This window comes from Acanthopagrus latus, chromosome 14, assembly GCF_904848185.1.
Source record: "Acanthopagrus latus isolate v.2019 chromosome 14, fAcaLat1.1, whole genome shotgun sequence".
Taxonomy (NCBI): domain Eukaryota; kingdom Metazoa; phylum Chordata; class Actinopteri; order Spariformes; family Sparidae; genus Acanthopagrus; species Acanthopagrus latus.
The window spans coordinates 12,791,583-12,816,854 of record NC_051052.1 but is presented as its reverse complement, the minus strand read 5'-3'; the positions used below and the strand labels follow the sequence as shown (position 1 = coordinate 12,816,854).

Below are 25,272 nucleotides of genomic sequence, written 5' to 3'. Positions count from 1 at the left end.
GCGACCTCACATCAAAGCACTGATTGGGCCAGATGTTGTTTCCTGTCTGAGAGGAAGAAAGCGATTATGATGAAGATATTTATTTACTGGGAGGGATGATTATTTGACTGTATCATATATATCTGCATGTGTGTGTGTGTGTGCGCTCGCATTTTTGTTTGTGCATTCGTTGGAAGCCCCCTATCAGTCAGGCCTATCAGAATGGGCAGTCAACAAGCAGCTGGCTCAGACTGTGGGACTGGCTGTTGTTGCCTGCCTGAACTGCCAAACACCCAAAAACAGACCCTGGGCTCGCTTGTCACAGCAACCGCTGCGGAAAAATCTCAACATACGAGCCATACACCCCTCTTATGTAGCTATAGCTTTGAGTTATATTCAGTGGAGGGAGACGGGTATAATGCACCTTGGCAAATGTGGCTATATATTTAAGCAAAAATCCTACATTCCCAGCTAAGTTAATGGATAATATTTAGAGTAACGGCTAATAGTTGGATGTCAGCGTATCACCGCTTGAATGCTGGAATACACATCCATCAGATTTAGCCAGCTGTGGTCTAAAATTGGAGCCATTTAAATAATTTAAGGCACTGTTTAAAACATGGGTCAGAGCCTCAAGTGCTTGTTTCTGGCAGGTCCTCCATATGTCAGAAATACTAGTATATTATATCTGACCAACAGCTTGAGTAAGTCACACAGTCTGAAACGCCGCTGCTTACAGTGCATATGCTCAAACCTATGAACTCCTTTTTCATGGCCTCAAAGCACCACGTTAATCGCAGGTTATCCCAAATTACGAGCTCCTTTTAATGAGGCTGGTTCCTAAAGTGAAAGTCGACCATATTTAGGCTCACTCAATTTTCAGATCCCACGGTGAGGGTGCTTCAAACACCATTGATTTGTTCTTCTTTTTTTCCCCCTCCCTCTCCTGTTTCAGGTCCCAGCTCAAATCAGGAAACACCTCATGAACCGAGTTCCTCCAACATCTGCTCTCCAATCAGCCCCACTGTGCGGTGACACGACTACCTGCATCATTAACACTTGGCAACTCGCTGCCACGCAGCGCTGTTAGCCCTGGCAATAATTAGCATTAGCATAAGTTAAACGCGGGGGAAAAAAATTAAGATTTATCACACTGCGGCTACGATGGCCTTTTTGCCGGCATGAGGGAAAAAAATTATATGAAAATGATAAAATGCTGTGAAATCTAAGTGGTCCTACTTAGAAACCAGATGCTATTCGGAGGGGGGGCATTAGCATAGCAGCAATTTTAAGTACGTACAATGTTGCTACAGACAACAAGCTATTTAAATCTTAACTACAACTATTAACAGCATGTGCATAAATAGCAGTTTTGATATGTCTGTGTATTGAGACATCTACTGAAGTTAGCATGCGAAACAGCTAGCCCTGTCCTGGTCCAAAGCTCCTGTGTTAGCGATGCAAACACTAACACCCTGGTCCCTGAGCTCCCAGTCCAAACCACTAGCCGGACAGCTAACTTAGCTTACCACCTCGGCAGTAACTCTGGTTGTTGAGGTATGAATTTGATAGGTGGCCATATAGTACATATTACACCTTTAAGCACTGCGTTGTAACAATAGAAAATCGAACATTGGACATAAAGAAACTTAAAGTTCCAGCATACTGCCAGCATTTATTTTCCTGATTGCATTGCCTAGATATCTCTCTAGTGCAAGTGAAGTGTTTTGTGGGCACCGTAACCCTTAGTGGTCCCTCGAGAGCATCCAGAGTGGACGACATTAAGGGTCTATTCACGTGTATTTTCATCATACGTCCTGTTGTCACCACTGATAGACCTGAATATCTGTCAGCAGCGTGCACATAGGAGAGGTGCTGTGGTGTGCCCGTGAGCTTGTTGTACCTTTACGTTGCGCGAGCGTGCGCAAGGTGACAACCGGGGCCGAGCGGTGCGACATGGTTCCCCATGTCAGTGTTAATAACCCAACCCTGGTAATTGGCATAGAATATTGATAGAGAGGAAAATGGCCCCAAGCAGATCTCTGCTTCATTAGCGAGGACTAAGGGGACGGAAACAGGAGCGAGAGGGGGGGGAGAGAGGGACAGAAGAGAGAAAAGGAAGGGGGGTGGGAGGGAGGGAGATTGCCGCTAATCACAGATGAGCAGACAGAAAGAGAAGGGAGAAATAGGTAATCAGAAGCATGAGAAGGGAGTACTCTGACATCATACAGTACGTGGGTCTGTAAAAAGCTTTCACTAACCGAAGGATATCGACTGACTCAGTCCACGGGTGACCATGAAACAGCTCCAGCAACAAATAGAAAAGCAGTTATGTCATTCTTGCAGCAATTCATTACATTTGACTGAGGTGACCCCTTGAAAGGTCTGGACTGTGTTCTGGCTTCCACTTGAACAAGCTTTCAGGACATTACAATCACAATGAATCTCTTGGAAAAGAAAAAAAAACATCTTCCTCATCCTCCTCTCTCTCCTTACCCCATATCTCTCTCTCTCTCTCTCTCTCTCTCTCGGTTCCCTGCAGGAACATCGTGTTTGTTTAATCTGGCATCGCCATGGTTACCCGTCTGCCACGTCGAGGTAATGTCATTAATCATCAACTTTATCGTGCTGCAACCCAGACGCAGGCACGCACGCACGCAGAGGGCCGAGTATGACATTTTACGCCATCCACTGCTGGAAACACTGAAGGGGGCGACGTCTGAAGGTGTTAAACCGCAACAGTAAACAAGCTGAGATGTGTATTTAACGTGGAAACATTTTTTTTTGACTCAAAAATACAAACAGGAAAGAAAAAAAAAATACAATGTACTCTAGGTACATTTTCTTGATTACACTTAGATACTTTCAGGCTTACTTTCATATGCCGGACCAAAGATCTTTAATTTTATTAAGGCCTGACACCAGATGGAGCAGAGTCACTCCAGCTGCACCATATTTTATGCATTTGGTGTCATTATGCCCATTACATGGTTGTGATCTGTGTATTATTCAAAACTGTCCCAAAACGCAATGACATCGGGGCAAATCTGCGTTTTCACATGCAAAATGCACACATCTTGCGCATACTCGCCTTATTTCTCCTCTCCATCCCTTCATCCCCTCCTTTCATCCATCTATCCCTCTCTTTATGAGCAATCTCTTTTGGTTGACATGACAACAGACGATGTCGCGCCTCCTGTTCTGATGACATCACTACAGGCGCCAAGCCAATCCCCAAAAAACCTATCATCTCCTCTCCTCTCTCTCTCTCTCCCTCCCTCTCTCTCTCTCTCAGACATATTGATCTAGAATACAGATCACAGATGCGAAGAGGAGATGAGCTGGGGTAAAGGGTAGAGAGAGGAGATGGAAAAGAAAAGGAGAAGAAAAAAGAAGAGGAAAGCAGAGGGAGAGAGAGAGAGAGAGAGAGAGAGAGAAAGAGGAATAGCCACAGTTACATCTGAACTGCCGCCACGCCTACTACCTCCCATCAGTCGGATGAAATGGAGTGTATGTTCGCTCTCATTTCCATACTGGGTGACTTTGGTATAAACCACAGACACACACATGCAGAATTGATTCAGTGCAAGGATAAAGGCCATGCAGACGTTTGGCATTCTAAGACTTTCTTCACTGTGTGTAACACAAAATATAGGAATAATAAATGCGCAACAGCTTTTCATGTGCATAGAAAATGGAAAACGGAAAGGTATGTCATGTAGTTTAACACACACACACACACACACACATTACAGGATTCTAAAGTCATCCTAGCGATGGGAGCACATCTGTTTTCATGTCTTCCATGGACGTATTTTCTCAAAGTTTAAAGTTCCCAGGGTCCTATGTTCCCAAGTTGCTATCTTCCCAAGGTCCTATGTTCCTATGTTCTCAAGTTTTAAGTTCCTATCATCCCAGGGCCCTCTGTTCACAGGGTCCTATGCTTGTAGGGCCTGATGTCCCAGGGTCCTAAGTTCCCAAGATCCTACATTCACAGGGTCCGAAGTTTCCCAAGTCCTATTTTCTCAGCTTTCTCGGCTCCAAAGGGTCTATGTTCCCAGGGTCCAATGTTTGTTGAGCCCCATGTCCAAGGGTCCTCAGTTCCCAAGTCCCTGGTCGTTATATGAGGCTTTTCTTCGACCCAGTGGTGATTTGAGATGAATGCTAAACATGCTAACAATGACAACGCTAACTTACTGACGTTCACCAGGCGATTTTTTTGACAAGGTTACCAAGTATATGGGCAAATGGAAAGCTGACCTGATTATGGAAGCTGAAAGAAAAGTAAGAGGGCCGCCACACAGCCTCTGGGAGCCACAAAAATCTGTACCAAATTTCTTGCCAGTCTAATAGTCGTTGAGATATTTTAGTCTGAATATAAGGTCAGGACTGACTGCTCGACCAACATTCGCACACAAAAGCCCCTCTAAATAGTTAAACCAGCCAATTTAAACCCCCCTCCTCTTTCTGGAGCTGGTTATAGACGCAGCTCTGGAGATGGAAACACACACACACACACACACACACACACACACACACTGTAAAAGGAGTCCTGTAACAAGCCTGTTTTAGCCATTATGATTCCAGAGTGTGAAAGTGAGTCTGGTCTTTTGGGAAGTGGACTGCTCTATACAGACATACACACTAACTCCTTCTCTCCGTCACACACGCACACACACACACAACCATACAGTGTGGTCTGCTGGGAAGTGGTCCATGGAGCACACACATCAAGACTGGCCTAGATAGATGGGATGGCAGGGGACACACACATACACACATATACACACACACCAGCCTCTTCTCTTTCACACACACAGACAGTCAAGGACACTCTCATGGCCTATATAGTTGGGTCATTTCGTACCGGAACACCTTACCCTTGTCTTAATAAGAAAAGAGGGATGGTCGGAAGAGATAAAAGGAATGAGGCGAAACAGGAAATACTTTCCAGGAAGGGAAAGCGAGGAGGGATGAATGCATGAAATGAAACGCAAGAAAAAAGGGGGAAAGCGACAGGAATTTAGCTGGATTTTGTTTTTTGAAGACTCGCCTCCTTAACCTTAGTTTCATCCTCTCGAGTCCAGCCTCGGTCACTATGGTAACGACTGATGAAAAGAGCAGAATGCAACAGAAATGCAGACGGACTGGACTGAACAACAGGAATAAACAAACACAACCAGGCTGGGAAATAGGGCATAGATCACACTCCCACTGTTATCCCCCATATTAGCTGGAGCTTGTGTATGGAGGCTGTTACACGCAGTAACCAACGAATCTTAGTCACGATAATGACAGGTCGCGCCCCTCTAACACAACAGCATCATCCAAACATTAACATAAACCTCCCATAAATAATGCACAGAGGACATGCGACCAACGTAAACAAACACAACCCACAGGAGACACAATGCATAAATCCAAACAAGGGAAAAACTACATCTGCACCAAACACTGTAAATGTAATGTTCCAAGGCACCTATGTTCTCAAGTCTCAATCTACCCAAGGTTCTATGTTCTCAGGAACCTATGTTCTCAGAGCCATAAGTTCCACAGTTCCCATTGTCCTATGTTCCCAAGGACCTATTTTCTCTGTATCGTAAGTTTCCATGGTCCTATGTTTCCATGGTCCTATGTTCCCAGGGTCTTATTTTACCAAGGTTCTATGTTCCCAGGAACCTACTTTCCCAAGGCGGTATGTCTCAAGGTCCTACACTCCCAGAGTCCTATGTTTCCAGGAACCACAAAACAAATCCAGTCAAACAAGTCCATCGGTACCAAACACTGTATTAGACCAGTTCATAGACTAATAGTCTCAAATCTACGTAGTACTGAGTCTGAAGAATTCATCTATTATAATGTATTTTTCTCCTCCTATTCCATTCTTTTGAAAGATAATGAGAAAATTCCCAAAACATTCTACAAACAGAATTCCCAGTACCTGTCAAACCTCAACCTCAATCTAATATATCATGTTTGTCATGAGGGGTATTACGTGGTGATTTCATTAGGGTTATTGAGGCTTTTCAGTGAACGCCAAGACACATTGACAGACGTGGACTTGTGTGAGGCAGGGTGCGTCTCATAAAAGCTGTTATGCAATGAAATTATGGGAACTTGAGGATACAATGTCTTTGACATGTCTTTGGCGACCCGCGAGATGAACAGAAGGATTCAATATCAAACAAACGCAATATAGCATCCCCAAAGGAATTATTACTTCCTCGTCAATGTCTTACGTGAAAGTACAGGCCGGCTATAAGTGGAAATGTTTGTGATCAGAAATTAAGCAGTCACTGAAATTATGTCTATATTGGGCAATTTTGCGCATCACGATTTTCGACACAGGTAAACTATACGTAGCAAGGTGGATGGTAAAGACCTCCTGTCTCTTATTCTGAAGCGCTACTTAACCATTTCCTGTCTGGGTGTATAAAAAGAAAAACTAACAGAAAGTGCTCTTCGCTCCAGGCTCCTCACCAGGCTTTTGTTACCCATGATTCTTAGCTGCAAGAAGCGATTTGACAGCTATCGGCCCGAGACGCGCGCACAGAAGGAAGTGCTCAAACAAATGCACATTCACGCACACCCAGAGGCAGAAACACACACACACACACACAACAGACAAACACACAGAGCCGCATCACTCCACTCTCAGTTTAATCTGTCTTTTTCCTGGGTGCTGCAGGGTGACGCTCACAGCAGAGGTGTGTGTGTGTGTGTGTGTGTGTGTGTGTGTGTGTAGCAGTAGGCCTATGGCGACAGACCACCTTCTCTGTAGTGCAGCTATCCATCCATGACGAGCCCACCAGAGGCCTGACTAACAAGACTACTGGAACCACGAGCCCTGATAGAAACACATGGCTGTACATCTTTTGTGCTCTGAACCTCACTTCCTGTGAGACAAAAAGCGCTTTAAAAAAGGCAGGAGCAAGGTTCTGCAACACGTGTACGCATACTCGTAAGCAAGGAAGTGCTTACAGCACAGTTTCTTCAGGGAGAAAGCAAAAAATATTTTTACATCTGCAAATACAAGCTTGGAAAAAAACACATTTTCAAACCAGTAGCTGCTTGTTAATAACAAACCTTATTCCATATCTTTAGTCTAAAAGAAAAAATTCCGACTGGGACTACAAGGATAAAAATATAAGGACTTGTGTAAGTGTAAATCACTCATGCATGCATGCTGTTCATAAAACAGAAAAAAGACACACTCGCAGCACCGCGATCTGTAATCATCTGCTCGACAGGTAGGAGCCACACGTAGCTGTCAGGGTTCATTTCCTCTTAAAGAGACAGCTCAGTGTTTATTACAGAAACATATATGAGACACACACACACACACACACACACACACATCTACCCTGTCGTGAGGACGTAACCTGCGCAGAACCTGAGGGTGACTAACGTTCCTCCCCATCTGCACCTTTGCTTCCTCTCTGTCTCTCCACCCCTTCACACTCTGAAATTAACCTCATGAAAAATACATTTGGAGACGTGTTTCATGTCTGGCGGATCTGCTGGTGCATATACTGTACTGTACACCACCAGTGCGTATGCAAGGGGATTAGAGCCACTAATGAGGACAGGGTTTTTTTTTCCCGTCATTCCTGCAGCTCACACAGTTGTGGGAAGTGGGCAATGCCGCTCTTATTGGTACAGTCAGGGTGATAGTGGGGAGTGGGTGTAAACTATTTACCAGGCAGGTCGAAGCTGCAGTTAAACTTGCAAGAATGGGAGAAGTTGACAGAAAAACACGGTCAAGGCAACATGTCACCATAACCATAACCATGACATTAGGCTGTAAAAGCCTATTTCTAAAATCATCCCTGCGCTTTTAGCAGTCGGGTCCTTCTGCACAAGAACACAGCATTTGGAACATTTTTGTAGGGACACAGTTAATCTAAATGGCTGAACAAATTGATAATAGATAAAGGTACGGATACAGATAATGCTCAGGTACGACAAGCCCGTGTATGATTCTTGGCTGGTTGGTTTATGAGCAGGATTACACAAAAAAAATCTCAACGGATTCCCACAGAACTTGGATAGAGGATGGATCTCGGCCCAGAGTAAACCCCATTAACTTTTGGTGCAGATCCAGATAAACGAACAGAGCGAGGACGTTTTCTTCTCACTGTCTTTACACTTTGTAAGATTAAACATTTTCATTAACTTCTCAGGGAACAGTGGACGGATCTTGATGAAAATAACGAGGCATATTTAGGTGGTCATGGGGGTCTATGACTGTGAACAATTCGACGTGGATCTTGTGAGCTCAAATTATAGTTAAGCAGTTATGGACGGCTTCCAATTTTACAGCGGTACAGAGCCGTCTAGTTTGATATTGGATTAGCCTTGATTGAATTAAAGGGGACTTATGGGCCTTGGCAGAGTTGCCTTTGCAGTTGTTATGTATTTTTTTCCTGCATTCATTCATGCTGGCAAGAAAATCAATTAGAGGACTCTTGAAACTCACTTGAGTTGTGTAATCCATCTCAGTCAACACCAAGTCTGCATTTATTTGTGACAAAGTTATTGTTGGGGCGCTTACAGCTGCTACGCGGTGCGCTGAACATCATCTTTGACTAAAAATAACGCCACCCCCGATGCTCAGTGCGATGAACACACACACATCCGTAGCAAATTTCAAGGGTGAAAGAATTAACGTAACACAAATATGAACAGAGCTCAATGGCTATTAGTCCTCTGCATTTTTAAAGAGCTGTCAATTTCAGGCATCAAACAGAGTCAGAGGGCTCCTCTGGAGAGCGAACACCTGAGTGATGAATGGAAGACAACTTCTGACAAATCGACACGTGTCAAGCTCGTTGAGCGCCATCAATACTAAAACGGGGCGGACGGTGGACTCACAGCGCAGCTTTTGGTGGTGCCGCGGAAAGCAAAACATCTCCATCATCTTTGATGCATGTTATCCTCTCCGCTACGTCCTTCCAGTGTAATTACCGGGTCTCAGCTGGCAGAGATTCACCGCTATTAAGATTCACTGTTACGTAACTGATGAGACTCAAGTATTCAGAACTTTCTGTGTAGCCACAAACACCCGACTATCTTAAAACGACGCATGATTCATTCGTTCTTCCTCGTACTCTCTATTGTACTATAGGCCACAACGTCCCCGAAAAAAACAGCGATGATGCTTTCTTTTTTTCTTTTTTCTTTTTTTTTTTGTCAAAGTCACATTTGAATACCAGCTTTTGTACTGGGGTACTCACACTGTTCCCCGGACTCAGAACCTCAAAACAAGACTACTTGAATGCAGTCACATGCAATATACATGGAGTCAGAGTTTGACCCTAAACCAGTTTGGAAACAAAGACATAAAAAATAAATAAATAAAGTGGATTTATATAAGATTATGATGTACACGCATCCTAAACACTTGTATCGCCTACACGGTTTTAGGATGCCTACGATATACGATGTTAACTTCAGCTCTTTTCTGCATGCGGAACACTAGACAAGTAGTTCTTCTGAGTGCAATGGAGTTGTGGGTTGTGCAGCGTTTTCGAGCATCGAGCTTACAGTGCGAATCCCCCGTCGGGACAATAAATGCTGTTTTGTATCATGCTTTTCCGTGGTTAGATCCACTCCGAGGTGCTCTGGGCTGGTACAGTAAATGCACGCTGATTAATTCATAGAGGGGAAGGGAAACGCGGACACGCTGAGTGACGGAGAGAGGGGGGAAAAGAGTGAGAAAAGAATGAGAGGGGTGAGTAAAAAGACAATCTGTGGAGGGACGGCGAGAGAGAGAGAGAGAGAGAGAGAGAGAGAAGGGCAACGGAGGACGGGACGGTAGAGGCAGACGGGAGGAATGCATGAATAATATAGACCGCTTTCTAATCTCGTCTCTCGTCATCCCTCAGCCTCGCCTGTAACTTGGGAAATGTATAAACATGCACACAGTTGTGTTTTTTCTTTTTTTCTTTTTTAATATTGTGCCTAGGATTACTTTAACGTGACGGCCTCTACACACACGGAGCGCTCCTCAGGGGGTTTGTGTGAAACATGTCAACGACACGTTACATTTAATGAGTCTCTGTAGATCCATGGAAGAGGGTAGGTTTGGTTTCAGAAGAGAAAAGCACACTAAATAGATAAAGCTTTCTCTGTATGAATTATATAAAATCCTATTTATAACTGGTTCTATACAGTAGCAGGCAACATCTAACCTGAGGAAACACACCCGCTCAAACACGAAACGTATCTGCAAGTGGGAACAGACTGGGCTTTTAACTCTGTAGGCTGACGTTAGCTGAGCATTTTTGTGGCGTTAGCCAAAAGTTAGCCACAGTGCTAGCTGTGTCCAAAGTACAGTACAACACAGAAGTTCCACAGAGTCCCTTTTAGTACTGAAGAAAATGATGCTGGTACCTGGAGGTCACTGCCAGAACCAAACAGTTCCTATTTTCAGTCCTTAAAAGGGGTTGGGAGTTGTGTTAGTGGTCTCAGTTTCTACATTAACGTTACCTACTGCTGCTATCTGTTAGCGGAATAAATAGATTGGCGAATCTTGTAGCAGACTATAGAATGTAGTGTTCTAACATGCTTTCCTTTCCAGTTTGCATGTTGGGTACATCTTGTTGTATTGTAGATGAGATGTGGCTCAATCCTAGCTTCTTGTTATGGAATGTTATAATTACGCATCATCAGCTTTAGGTCAAAATATACATTTGACAAAAAACACATAAATACAGCCAGAGAGGTGAAATCCAGGTCACACAAGGCCACTTACTCCTGCATATAAAATGTATTGCATAAGCTAATGGTAGTAATTGGAGGCGATCCACCACAGGTTACTAATATTTAATTCAAATCAAAGATCTTCTCATGTAGATTATGGCTTCCGGACAGGAAGAAGACAGTGCCAAGAGTTTTTTTGCGAGTAAATAAAACTGAAATTGTGTATTCTGACGATTTAATGATCCTACACTCAACACTTCTTTTTTTTTCCAGCGGCGATCTTCAGAGGACCTTCAGGCCCTCTGGCACTTAAATATCAATTTCAAACTCAAAACAGTGACATGTTATTCAAGGGTTACCTGAGGTGAGCGATGAGAGACGGAGAAATAAGAGGTGAAGAGAGTGTGAGGTAGAGAATGAAAAGGGAGAGAGGGAGTATAAAGAAGGGGGATGCTACAGGTCTGGAGTCATTATTTCCACTGGTGGCTTCAGCCAGATCAATTGACGAGGAGCGTGCGCGAGTGTGTGTGTGTGTGTGTGTGTGTCTGTAAGAGAGGTAGGACATATAAGCACATGTCCAAACTGAACGAGAGATTGGACACACACCCGAAGACGGAGGCAGCCAAGCAGGCACAATGCATATGGGCAGGTGGCCAATTGCAACTGCATACTCTCCCCCTCTCTCTTGCTCTCTCTTTCTCTCTCTCTCTCTCTCTCTCTCTCTCTCTCACACACACACACACACACACACACACACAGACACACACGGTGCTGCCGGTGTTGGCGTATTGTCCCACCAGAAATGAAGACTGAGGCCCAATAGCACTAAGAGCAGAGGACAGCCTCTGGATAGATTTCCAATACGCAACCAGAGGCTTAAGCAAGACAGAGTCACGGATAATCCTCCCTCCGTCTCCTCCTCTTCCTGCGCTCCCTCACTTTCTTTTCTCACCATCCCATCGGCACTCCCCTCTGTCTCTATTCTCTCGCTCCTTTCATCCTTTTATTCCTCTCCGTTACAGGTCCCTCTTTCCTCTCTCCACCGGCTGCCTCTGTTTGCCCCTCTGTTTCCACGCCAGGTCGTCTTTTGACTCCGTCCGTCTCCACACCTCTGTGTTTTTTCATTTTTTTTTTCCCTCCTCTCCCTCCGTCTCTGCCTTAAAACAATCTATCATTCTGTTCCCTTTTTTTTCCTCCCTCGGTCCACCCCTCCGCTCCCCTCCGTGTGTCTTATTAGTCCCTCAGATGGTGTTTTACGTTAAAGAGCAGCTGTTGTTGAGTCACATCCTTAAGTTGAAGCCATGACACACTCTGAGGCACCGACGCAAACTTCTTCAATGCTTCTGCCGCCGCAGCTGCTACAAGCTGGTTGTGACTAACGCACGTACAGTAGCCTCGCTAATACACCCTGATATGAAATGTATAGTATAGTATAAAAGCACTGACAAGGTGGGCCAGTGTTTCACAGGCTTCTCTCCGTTGCAATCCATTGATTCAAAGCAATATGTACTCAGGACCCCTTGTGACAGGGTGGTAAGAGTTGCGAGTAGGTCAAGCAGGTGAATTTCAACCTATTTTATATCATCATATTTAAATTTTAAATATGCATTTTAGTAAAACTATGCACGTTTATTTAACCGTGCAGCCCGTTCCGTTACATTTTTTTTGCTGCCATCATGCTCATTGGTGTGAAGCATGGTGTCATGGGTAACAAGTTTTTTGGTCTAATTCAATTGGAATTAAACCTACAGAAAATGATTTGTGGTTATATTGTGGCAGTGGAAACAAACTCACAACCACTAAGCTAGCGTGGCAAACTTTTCATACATCCAGCAGTTAATGAGTAAAATAAACCCTCATTTCTAATCTTTGACCTTTGCCACATGGCGAATGGCGGTCCAGTTGTCTCTTTTAGCTCTGTTTTGGTCTCCACCAACTCATGCGGGGATCTAGTCGCCAACTTTGTCTGTTGTTTGAAAACTTTAAAGATGAAAATGGCTGTCTGCTGTGGCCAAGAATGAGGCCGATGTGAACAAAAACTGGGTGAGAACTCTCACATGATCGGCTGTTGGTATAAAAAATCGCTATTGTCGCTCCTTGATCTTCATACAGATGCTCTTTTTTTAGCAAGCAGGAGTTGAGTGAGGCTGTAGAACCATATCACTTAATATCACTCTTAAATAGCATTAACAACAACCGGACTCCAGCTGTTCTGATGAAGCAGCTGCGGGCTCTGGTTGGATACATTTGCAGATATGGCAAAGTTGAGAAGCACAAAGACTTTTCTGCCACAACACTAAATTATTAAAGGTGATGACAACCTGCCATCCATGGCAACAGACGATTGGTGAAAAAGAGACGCTGTGCTTTTTTTTTGTTCCCTTGCACACAAACAAGCTAACAGAAATGGACGGACGTGCGTGTCCGCGCGCAAGCAAATGCAAGTTCATTTGGCTGGCTTTTGTTTGGCGAGTGAGGGTGGGGTGGGGTGGGTTAAAAGTGGGGGGAGGATATTGTTTGATAAAAATAGGTCATGTTTGACTGCAACACACTAACAAGGTGGGTTTCTCTTTTGTTGGATGTATAACAAAGTCTGTCATTGTTTGCATTCGCTGCCCAAAATGTCAATCTCAAGATCGTTAACGCATCGAGGTTGTTTCTTTGAATGCCAAGGTCTTGAAGGGAAGGACAGTCACAGAAAACAAGATTTGATTACAAAAAGGCTTTGGACCCAAATTAGGTTACCTCACTGTTATAATGTCTGAGCTAAAACTGGCAAGCAAACAAGTCAAGAAAACCACATTGTGTGTATCCCATGTAAACAATTAAGGGACGGGTCAAAGAGTGCAGTTATGGTGGAAAAAGAGCTTGTCAGCGTAACGTACACAGGCCTAGGTGACATGATCAGACAGCAATGTCAGGTTTTTCTTATTATTTTTGGAAAGAAAAATCCCCAGAGCTGTAGCCGTATCACGCGACACCGTCTAACAAATTCTGCTCCAGCGCTCAGTTCCTGGCCCCTCCACCTTGGGAAACACACACACCGGGAATCAAGTCCAACCTGATACTGAGCAACAACTGGATTGAGTAACGGTAGATTGGCGCTTAATTGCCCAGATTTCCATCTCTGTCAAGCGCACTGATAGATGTCTTAGCTCGCTAAGCCATTTCTCTGCCCCTGTGGATTCTAATTAAAACACAGTTGAAAGAGAGGCCAGTTCAGTTGTTGTCTTTATTTGGAGAAGGCAACATCTCTGCCCGCCTGCAGTTTGCCACCTGTTTTGACAAAAACAAAGCAAAATAAAAAACCCAACAAATATCGAAGTTATTGGATTCTTTTCATTTTAATCAAACCAAATTCTAGTCTACCTCAAAGTCCAGCTAGAGAAAGCTTTTTTTTTTCTCTGTGCTGTTGAAAAATTGCTTTGTGTGAGCGTAGAAAAAACCCTCTGCAGACACGAAACCTGGCAACGGCTCGGCGCGGGAGGCTGCGCACAAAAGCCAGCGCAACAGTGGCGGCTGCAGCACGTCTTTTGAGGCGCCTTCAATGGAATCAATGAGCATATCAAGTCAAGTCATTAGAGTGGGGTGATTTGGCAGGTGGCCAGCACTCCAGCGTAACCATTGGAAACCAATTAATATCCTTAACGGAGGTATCATGCCTCTGGCACATCGCCCACGGGGAGAATCAACTCACTGATTACGCCGCTGGAAACTGCTGCCGTGATGACAGTGTGCGTGTGTGTGTCTGTGTGTATGTGTGTGTGTGTGTGTGTGCGCGTCCCACAACATTTTCCCGCTCCACATGTGATAACACGCGATGCCACAGGTGTGCGTTCTGTTTCAGCAGAGCCGCACCTCATGTACAGGAAGCAACGACACGTCTGTTAGTCAGTTTGTGGGAAGACAGGGACGTTCTATTCATTCGTTTAAGAACAAGAAGAAAAAAAGAGAGATTGCGTAGATGCATTATTATGTATAACTGGTTTGTTCAGTGCGATCATGTGTGACATCAACTCTGTCTGACTTACAGATCGGGGTGAAATGAACAAGGCTGGAACTGTAGAATAAAACCTCAGAATACAAAGCATCTTCTCTCTGTTGTTATATGTGGGCAGAACTTTTTTTTTTCCCCCCTGAATCCCTCGCGCAGGAATTTATCTTTTCTTTAGCCCGCATTGACAAGAGAGAAGAGAGAGAGAGGTCGCGGTCAGCCGCAGAGCAGCAGCTAAGGAGCTGGCGAGGCGGACTGAGCTAAAATTGAACTTTTTGAAACTTTTGGTCAGAGGATGGTCTCTCTAATAACTACTGTACACAACAGAGCGCTGTCATCTTTCATCTGCAGCACACCACCGCTCTCAGCAGACACACAGAAACAACCAATATAAGTCAATTTAACGTGTATAATATGCTCATTGTGGACAACCCTGATTCCAAAAAAAGTTGGGATGCTGTCTGGAACAATCCTTTTTTTCTTTCAACGACAACATATTTCATTGTATTTTCTTATGTATGCTTATTTTGAATTTGATGCCAGCAGCACATTTCAAACGAGCTGAGACAGGGGCAGCAAAAGACTGGGAGGGTTTCTCAAAATTCAACAGGTTCATTGGTAAGAGCCGGTAGGGTTTTAAAGCGGGTTACCTCGAAAGGATCAGTCGCTCACAAGCAAGCAGTTCACTTGTTTTTGAAAGACAAGACTGTATAAATGATATTTACGACGCCCCCTCAGGATGGAGCAACAACTCGGAAAGTTGAAAAAAATGATGCAGCATTCACGTGATCCTTGGATGGTACAGTTTCCCGAGTTTGGGAGTCGCTCTTCTGACTTCAGTTTGTCAGAATGTGGGAGCAACTCGGACGCTAGAAAGAGGTTTGTTTTGCATTTTGTCGCTCAGAGTGTTTAAACTTCACGTTGACAGCCGGTTCCAGTACTTGAAAGGCAAGTAAGGGCGAAGGAAACAATACAGTGACTGTACAAAACATGACTCTGGTAAAAGTTTCCTACCATCAACCAAGTGCTATTCTGGGTTAACTTTCAACTTCGAAAGTTGTTGCTCTTGAGTTGAGGGGGCGTTCACAAGCATTCCCCGGTCAGAATTGACTTTTTCCAGATTGCTCTGACCTCACATGAACGCACTAAATGATGCGGTACATAAGCTGCTGATTTGACATCACATTACGCTGAAGCATGGCGGATGAAAGTGAACACTGGGTTGAAGGTAAGAAATTTTCATCGAAGTTGTAGTATCTGTGTGTTTCCTACACATCCTGGGCTCTAAGACAATAGTGAATAGGAGGAAGACAGGATGAGATGGGACCAGATGCTCTCCTTAGACAACTGCGGGAATGTGACAGGGTGAGGGCCCCCACAACCAGGAGCCCTGATCAGCCCTGAAGTGGGCATCAGAGATAAGCTACAGGAAGGAGCCCACACCAGAGGTTAAGAGCTGACTCAAGGTATACATTGTCATTTAAGTGTAGAGAGACCATCCTGTCCACTTTAGCTGACATCAGCAAAGTTAAGTAACGCACACAAGAGTTATTTCATAGAGGATGTGAGGCAGACCCATCCTTCTCTTCTTTCCCATTGGATAGATGTACCTTGAACCCACCAAAGTGACCAATTGGGACAAGTAGGCGGTTATGGAGAACAGACTTTAAAAAAGGCCCCCACACCAGAGAAAGGGGGGTGGCACTTGGGTAGAATTCCTAAGATCGAGAGCGTAGGAGTTCTGATAGGGCAAGAAGGGGCAAAAACGTTTGGCATTACTTTGCCCTAGATTGGAGAATATCAGAGGTGTGGCCACACTCTGTTCGGATGCTAGGCTCAAGTCTGTTTTAATAAAGATTGCTCTATCATTCCACCCAGCCTTGCCTCCGCAGAATTTTTTATCAACATACTACACGCCGACACCTTTGAGGAAAACAGCCCAGAAACTACAAAGTCATGTGTTGTATATCAAGTTGTAGCTCATATGTGAACTGTATTGTGGTACTTCAGACTGTTACCATCAACGAGCGAGCGCTACGATGCACAACAGCTTCTTTTTGGCGTCCATGTTGCTGCCACATGCCAACTTCTAACCCTAACCGCACACCGACGTCGGAAAAACAGCTTCCCAACTTCGGGAAGTGGGACGATCCGAGGTAAACGGTGAATGCAGCGTTACTGCACAGGCCTGGGAACACTTTGCAAAACTGCTGTCGGTAAACACAGTTATGTTTCACACAGCGTCTCAGCGGCTGGGAGATCCAACGGGACTCTCGCAAAAATTGGCCATCTTTCCTCCTGTCACACTCCTTATCAGCGACCAACCTGCACTGCAACATATGAGGACAACCACTGGAGCCACGCAGGATCCAAACACGAATGTGCTGGTGTCAGTGTCTGCCTTTGTAGCCCTCCTGTAGCTGTCATGTAGCTGTCAATAGACCAATGAATAATGAACTGTCCGTGGTGCTGAAACCACCACCCAAGTGGACTCCAGCCTGAAGAAAAATGTGCTACAAATACCCACTTTCAACTGGGCCCCGACTGTGCTCGTGTCACACCGGTAAGAACGCCGCTAGAACGCTTATTCTGGCGTCAGCTTGAGAAGGTTAATCACATGGTTATTTTGGTCAGGTCTGATCACCCTGATATAAGCGGTCGAGTCAAGTTTGAACGCGTTGCTGTAGTACCACCTCGGACCAAAACGCTGTGCTTCAAACCTCATGTTTTGCTGTACTGCACCTGAAGTACCTCCTCCTGTGGTTTCATTCCCTAGACATTTGGATCATCATAATCATAATCTATCCGCCTAACCTTGATCACATGAAGGGCCAGTGAAGGGGTCTACTGGATGTTACAGCCACGGTTGTGACCTCATACTTCTTTGGACAACTTGGGCTGAGAGAGGCCCCCTCTTGATAATAACAGATACAGATTACATCATGGCAACCACCTGCCCTTCACCACCACCACCACCATGATGATGATGATGATGCCATCCTGTCTGCGCCGCTGTGTGAACGCGGACGGCGGCGTTCGACCCTGCGACTAGTTGCGAACTGTTGGTGAATGTGCCTCGCTGCGACACAGACGCACATACACACACACACACACACACACACACACACACACACACACACGCTACCCCTCTCCTCTCCTCATCCCCTGTTGCTATGGAACCTGTCGCCAAGGCGAGAGAGGTATGTGGTTGTGATGGAAGCTGGTGGACGCCAAAAAAAAAAAAAAAAAAAGGCAGACGGACGACGATGATGGTGATGGCGGTGATGATAGTGATCGGATAAATAGCACCCCTTCGCTGAATTACAAGGTCCGGGCCGGCCGTGAAGCGGCGCATCGCCGGGGCTTTTTCGCTCTCTGCAACGTGGGTGGAAGGAGCGACGCGTAATACTGCGCAATGCAAACAGACCCTTTCCTCACCGCAAAACAAAACCCACAGCCCTGGGATCTGATTCACTCCGCGTTGGCTCTCCCCGTCTTATTTAATAAAACACTTAAAAGTCTTTGCGTCGTTGAACTTCGCGTCGTGTCTTTCTCTCTCTCTCTCTCTCTCTCTCTCTCTCTTTTTTGTGCGCACTGTCCTCCGCTGCCCCCCACCCCCCCTAAAATAGCACATCATCAACCCAATTCTCAGCAGGCAAGTAAGTCCTGCAGGCCCTCCTACTGCCACCTGTCATCCCCTGCGCGATTCCTCCCGAAAGCGCGCGCCACGAGAAGTTGGATTAAAACGTGACAAATACGACTATTGATTATAGGAGACGGGTGGGTGGGTGGACGGGAGGGAGGGGGAGATCGCCGGTGATCCGAGGGTGTGCGTATCGGTGGGCGCTGCTCACTTCTCAGCCAAATAATACGTAGGCCAGCAGTAATGTGCGGTTGAGTTTTCTCCCCCAAAGACGGGGAGCATTTGGGGAGGCGAGGTGTGCCAAATAACGCGCGCAGACACGCGTTTGCTGCCATTTTTTCTGCCCCCCCCCCAAACAATCATGCTTGCCCGCCTGTTGGTTAAAAACGCGACCACAGCCCACCCTGCTGTGCCACAGGCCTGTTGCCCCCCCTCACAATTGTGGACCGAACCAAGCGAGAGATGCGAAAAAGAAAAGGGGCCTCGTCCATGATCTGTACCTGCGGCCGCTGTTTGAGTGATTACGGCACAAGTTCACTTGCTGCACATGAGCTGCACACGGCGGGTGGAGGGAGGGAAGGAGGAAGAGGAGGAAGGGGCGGTGATGGTGGAGGGGAGGAGGGGGGCGGTCAAATAAACAAACTGCACACAGTGGGAGAAAGTGGAGGAAAGAGATCTGTCCATCTGTTGAAGACGAGGAGAAGAGCTGACACCCCTTTCCCTTTTTTTTCTCCCTCCCTCCTCCTCCTCTTTCCCCATCCCATCCCCATTTCGAGATCATCATACCTCTCTTACTCCCTCCCCTCCCCTCCCCTCCCCTCTCTCATGCACAGTTACAAGATGTTTGCCAGTTATGAATAAAAAAAAAAGAGGAGAAAAAAATGAAATAAAAAAATGAAATAAAAAAAATAAACAAGACACCAACGTACCTTGATGGTTCTCAAGGGTGTCCTCCGGGATGTACATGTTTTTGCTTTCATTTACCATAAATGTAGTCCGGCGTTATCCCTATGGGTGAATGGAAGAGAGAGAGAGAGCCAGAGAGAGGGGGGGGGGAGAGAAAAAAAGCTGGAGAGGAGGAAGGAAAAATAACAAGAGGTAGAAGAAGAAGAAGAAGAAGAAGAGAAGGGGGAAAAAAGCCCCCCAAAAATAAAGAAATTAAAAAAAAGGGGGGGGAGGAAAACGAAGAGAGAGAGAACTGTCTGACACGGACAGTTTTTTTTTTTCTTAGGGGGTATTCCGTTATGTTCTTATTGATGGGGAGGGTTTCTTCGGATGGAGTGAATATTACCTAATCCCCATGATGGAGGTGAAGGCGAGAAAAAAGAGAGAGCTTTCGGCGGAACCGGTTGGGAAAACGCACCGGTGCATCTCTCGGTACATCCGGGCCCTAGGCGAGAAACATGAGACCAGCACCGCGTTCAATTCAATTCACACCTCGCTCGCTCCCGTCTCTCTTTCTCGCTCTCTCTCTCGCTCTCCCTCTTTCTCTCTCTCTATCCTTCCTCCCCTCTCTCCCCCCTTGTTGGTGCTTCAAAAAGAAAAAAGGAAGAAAGGAAAAAAAAGGTTTCAAAAGGTTACAAAGCACGGGGCGCTGTCAGTGGCGGTCGCAGTGGAAGTGCGCAAAAGACGCATTCGTGCGCATCTTCAGCAGCGTGTCAAAATGATGTGAGGTGGCGAGGTAGAGGAGGTGGTGGAGGAGTTGGTGGTGGTGGTGGTGGAGGAGGAAGAGAGGGAGGAGGAAGAGGAGAGGAGAAGATTTAGGAAATGAGAAGAGAAGTGTAAATATTCCATCACGGGTAGCACGGGGTTAAATCTCCCAATGGGTTGTCGGTTATTCCACGTATCTACAGCGGCAGAGTCCCCCCCCCAAAAAAAGAACCACACACAAGCCAGGCCGTCCTGTCTCATCCGGAGACGGGCTCCTCTGTCCTGATCCAGTCCATGGTGGTCCGGCGGTGTGTCTTCTCAGTCAGTCGGTCCGTGTGCCTGTCTCTCTGTCTGTCTGTCTGTCTGTCTGTCTGTCTGTCTGTCTGCCTGCCTGCCTGCCTGCCTGTGTCTCACTGATCGGGAGTTGGAGCTCTCTCTTCTCTCTGCCTCTGCTGCCCCTGCAGCTCAGCTCTGCAGTGATACCGAGAGAGAGGGAGAGAGACGGAGAGAGAGAGAGGTAGCCCCCCCTCTCTCCTCGTGCATGTAGACGCTTTGACTGTTTCCAGATGTGTGTGTGTGTGTGTGTGTGTGTGTGTGTGTGTGTGTGTGTGTGTGTGTGTGTGTGTGTGTGTGTGTGTGTGTGCCAGAGAGAAAGAAGGAGGGAGACTGTATAGGCAACAGCGGAGCGGAGAGCTGGCTGGCGGCTGGTATCCAGATGATGATGATGATGATGATGATGATGATGGAGATGATGAAGACAAAAGGTGATGGTGATGGTAATGATGACGAGGATGATGATGAAGTGTGTGTGTGTGTGTCTGTGTGTGCGTAAGAAGATGGGAGCTATCAACAACTGACAACAAGACGGGGAAAGGTGCGCGCAAAAGTGGCAGAAGATAGAGAGCCAGTAGAAAGAGAACGTGCGTGTGTGTGTGTGTGTGTGTGTGTGTGTGTGTGTGTGTGTGTGTGTGTGTGTGTGTGTGTGTGTGTGTGAGGAGGGATAATGATCTGCGCTCTCAAAACGCTTTCGTAGACTCTAATGTTGTTCAAGAGGAAACCAGAGATCGGAGATGTCGTACCTACGCCTGACTTGCCCACAGTCCCCTCCACACATCTGGACCGCTGCACCCCTCATTCTTTTCCCCCTCGGCCAAGTCTGTGTTTAGACACACACACACACACACACACACACACACACACACACACACACACACACACACACACACACGCACACACACACACACACACACACACACACACACACTAAAGATCGGTCTTTTCAACTCGCCTCATGACTCAATCTCTGATCTTTTAAACAGGGAAAAACCCACAAGGAAAGCCGTGTTTTTCGGTTCCTCGGAAAAGGGGATGCTGCGTAAACACTCAGGAGAAAGGTCGGCGCTCGCAGGAACCTGAATGTGAAACCTTTTCTCTCAGCTAGAGGACAGCAGAATGCTTTTTTAGAATTCAATTATGTTCTTTCTTCACCCTCCGGACAGTGAAGTATGTTTCGACATTGTCAGGGCCAAATTTGTTCCCCACCCCACTGAAGCGCACAAAGTCATCTTCTGGAGGCACGGGGCCCACTTTCTGAGGTGACACAACGATGAAACAGAAGCTCATTTTGGGAAGTCAAACAAAGTCAACAGCATCAGCTCTTAACTAAATAGCTGTGGACCGGCCGGGGCCCCTGACGACACTGAGTCAGCTCGGCCCTGTCGCTCCTGACTCCAGTCTTTCTGGATGGAGCCTCACGCAAAACAACATGTCGGAGCTGTTTTCTTAAAAGCTCTCCACAGGCAGCTTGATATGAAAAGATTAAAAAAAAAAAAAAAAAAAAAAGTCAGAAGAAAAACATTTTTTCCCATCATCTACTCAACTACTCAAGTCTTCAGACGGATCCTGACCTTATTTTGAAAAGCAGTCCCTGTCTTTTTATGGACATGGAACACGAATCCTGTCCCAGTTTTAGAAGTGTGTGTATATATATATATATAAATGTACGGCGATGCTTCAGGAAACGGAACAATCGGAACCGGGTGATGCGTTCAAGTCACGTTCTAATTACGGCCCAGTCCCGTGTAATTGCGTTTGACACTGAAGACGAACTTCACAATGTGCAGGCCTCATGTCAGTCCCGCCGCAGGCTATAATCAGGAGGTGAATCTGATGACTCAAACCCGGCCTCGCATTCATTTGTTCGGTCCCATAGCGCAGAATCACCACCCACCAACCCTGTAAGAGAAGAAAGCTTTTTATTTTTTGTCTCCATGTGTCACCGCAGACATAGTAACGACAGGGAGACAGCTGATAAATGACTCTATTGGTGACGTTTGACGGACGGATTGTCTGCGTTGGAACAATGTATAGTGCTTTGTGATGCAGATGTTATGTTAATACGCTGTGGATTTGTGTGGGAAAGTTTGTGGAGCACCTGCGCTGATGGATGCATCGAAACACGCCCACAGTTCTTCGCTGTACATAATGAATGTGTTATTTTATGGAAAAGCTTGGATTTCAGCAGTCATGACTTCAATATGCATGAATAGACTGGTAGCATTTTACAGCTGAAGCTGGGTGGAGCTAGTCTGAGCTACTTTATATGTAGATTGGCAGTTTAGCGATAAATCTGAAGGTTTTGTGAGAGTATTATGTAGGAAAGAATGAAAAAAAATCTCTATTTTCTGGGGGGACTTTTCTCTAAATATGTCTCTTGTACTGAACGATTGGCTACTTTCATGTTTTTGAACAGCTTTAAAAATGAAAGTATCCTTCTTTGATGGAGCTCTTAATAACTCGTACACACCAGAAACATGACAAGGAGCCTGTCTAGACACAACCTTTTATGTCAGGGGCCACAAACTTAAAAAAAAAAAAAAAACCACTGGAAGCCACTGGTTTAATCTTCAGTTATGCTTTATCTAAATCAGGATCAGGAAAGTAGCACTAACTATGGATGTTAAGTTTAGTAAAAAAGCACTTGCTAAGATTTATAACCTTAGATTTGGAAAAATTAGATTATCAATCATTTTGTTTTAGAACGGACTGACTGTTATCCATCTTTGAATTCAGGCTTATTCAACATCATCACAGGTATCTTCCACTTCAAGCAGCATTATGTAGAAATTGGCATCTTGTGTGACTTGGCGCCCCCTGCAGTTTGTGAGTGATACACCACTGGTGTAAACTACAAATCCCAGGGCTGTAACAGCCTGTCAGAAGTACTGTAAGTGCCAACTACAAACTAAACTCATCACACCATGACAATCTTACATGTTGAAAATCAGTATACAGAAGTAAACATGTACGTGACGCCGCGATCCTGCCCGCTCACTGAAGTTGCATGGTGCAGAGGCAAGTGAGTGAGATCTGTGACAGACACCGTTTATACTATACTACTTTTTTTTTTTTTTTAAGTTACGTAGCAAGTCTAATCTCAAGTGATTTATTATTTCAAACCTTTGAACACCTATTTATTCCAACTGAACCAGCTTATTTCAAGAGTTTTTGTGAGGTATGAGTATCTTGGTGCACGCACAGATCATTTCATTAGCATGAAGTCATTTTCTCCTTAAATGCAATGTGTGTTTCTTTCTTCACTCGAGAAAATGCGCTCCGTACTGTCCACCACTGTAGATGCAGACAGACGGACTTTGAGTGGCATAACGGGCCGTCTGAGTCTCCCTTTCACTTTCCTGCCAAGCCGGCCTCTGTTTGATTACACTGGCCAATGAATGGAGGGACAGGAACGGAAAGAGGGACTGAAAGAAGGAAGAACGGATGGAGGGCAGGTCGTGGGAACAGACACTTGTGCCCAGGGGACGCACAAACACACACAGACTCACATACACAAATGTCCTCTGTAATCCAGCCTGCACATGGAATATCTACTCTATTTATGAATGTCTATATTTGTAGTTCCCAACCCCTTTTGTATGTGTGTGTGTGTGTGTGTGTGTATGTGCGTGCTTGCGTGTGTGTGTGTGACTCTGAAGCTCAGTTGGTCTCTGGGAATCTCGGTACAGACAAACACATTCGACTCATCCCATGTGGGAAACCGACTATCTGCTGGTCAGTCGAAGGGGAATCCCCTCACAACAGAGGGAGATACTTGCAGTTATACAATGGGAGACCTTTATCAATTTCACTAGACACTAGAAAAAACACTAGCAAAGAGGTTTGAGGTGAAGAAAACCTACAGTTGTACTGTTTGGTATTAAGAGTCATTTTTTACCTTAAAAATTTCAGATGGAAAATGGGGACTCTAAAGTTTTCACATAATCTGAGAAATTTGCCTGTTTCAGAAGTTCTCATACCGCAGTGAAAGTGTGAAAATAAGACAGGTGAGATAAATGAAATTGGATTCACGGGAAAACTACTGCCTCTTATCGTTTTTTTTTTACATGTATTTGAAGGTAAAACCGCTCCACCATGTTGCTTAAATCACACCCAGTGCTGAGTGGCTCCAATTTTGGAGCATAATGTCTCCACCTGGACCCATATTGAACACCCTGGGCCGGCCAACTATCACCCAATCACAATGTCCCTTTACCCTCAGGCCCATGTCCATCCATATGGATGACTTCAGCGGAACAACTGAAATTATGCAACGTATCCTCATAGATTTGTTTCCCACCAATTACACAATGCCCTGATCCGTGTCGGTTCTCACTTAATACAGGATAACGTCAGACATGTTCTTGAAATCTGCTTTATTTCTTAATTTCATTTTCAGTTGCAGTACAGTATTAACTCAGTGTGTTCCATGATCTGTCAACAAATCGTTGTAAAAAAAAAAAAAAATGTGTGCAGGTGCTCACAGAGGTGGTCATTAAGTGACGCCGTCCATCCTGGCAAAACAATGCATACCCTCCCCGTGTTACATTTCAACAAACTCCCTACTGGCTATATCTCATTATCCCTCCTGCCTGTGAGCCAATCAGCTGCATCTCTCGGCCTGTCCCCACCAATCACAGTCAAGTGCTCAATCTCAGCTGAATAGGTCATTGACAATATTGACCTGCTGGTGGATAACTCATTAGCCTCATCATTGACGAACACATGTCCCCCCCGACAAATAGAAACATATACCTTGAGCAACACATACAGCACACTGTCGCCTTGACAAGGCAAGACACATACTTGCCAAGAGACAAAAGGGGCCCATGCTGAATCACAAAGCAGCTATTTCCATGTTAATGGGGAGACAGACATGTCATCGTCTGACCTGGAAGTTGTTTGAAGTGTTTAAAGCAGATGCTCTCATCCAGTGCTGCTTAAACTGAGTGAGCAGTTGGATGGT

The 25,272-nt window shown here is 45.4% G+C and overlaps 1 protein-coding gene across 9 annotated transcripts in view; it reads right to left on the bottom strand.

Annotated features, from left to right (window-relative positions):
* The window catches only part of cacna1c (calcium channel, voltage-dependent, L type, alpha 1C subunit), a 210,730-nt gene that overhangs the window by 174,839 nt on the left and 10,619 nt on the right, over positions 1 to 25,272 (bottom strand). Inside the window, exon 1 of one of the 9 annotated variants that reach the window (XM_037121310.1) lies at positions 19,250 to 19,324. The exons of the other annotated variants lie outside the window; for them this stretch is intronic. Coding sequence (XP_036977205.1) covers positions 19,250 to 19,307 — 58 coding nt within the window. The 5' untranslated portion in view covers positions 19,308 to 19,324. Of the gene's footprint in view, positions 1 to 19,249; positions 19,325 to 25,272 lie in introns of those variants that run through there. 9 annotated transcript variants of the gene reach the window in all.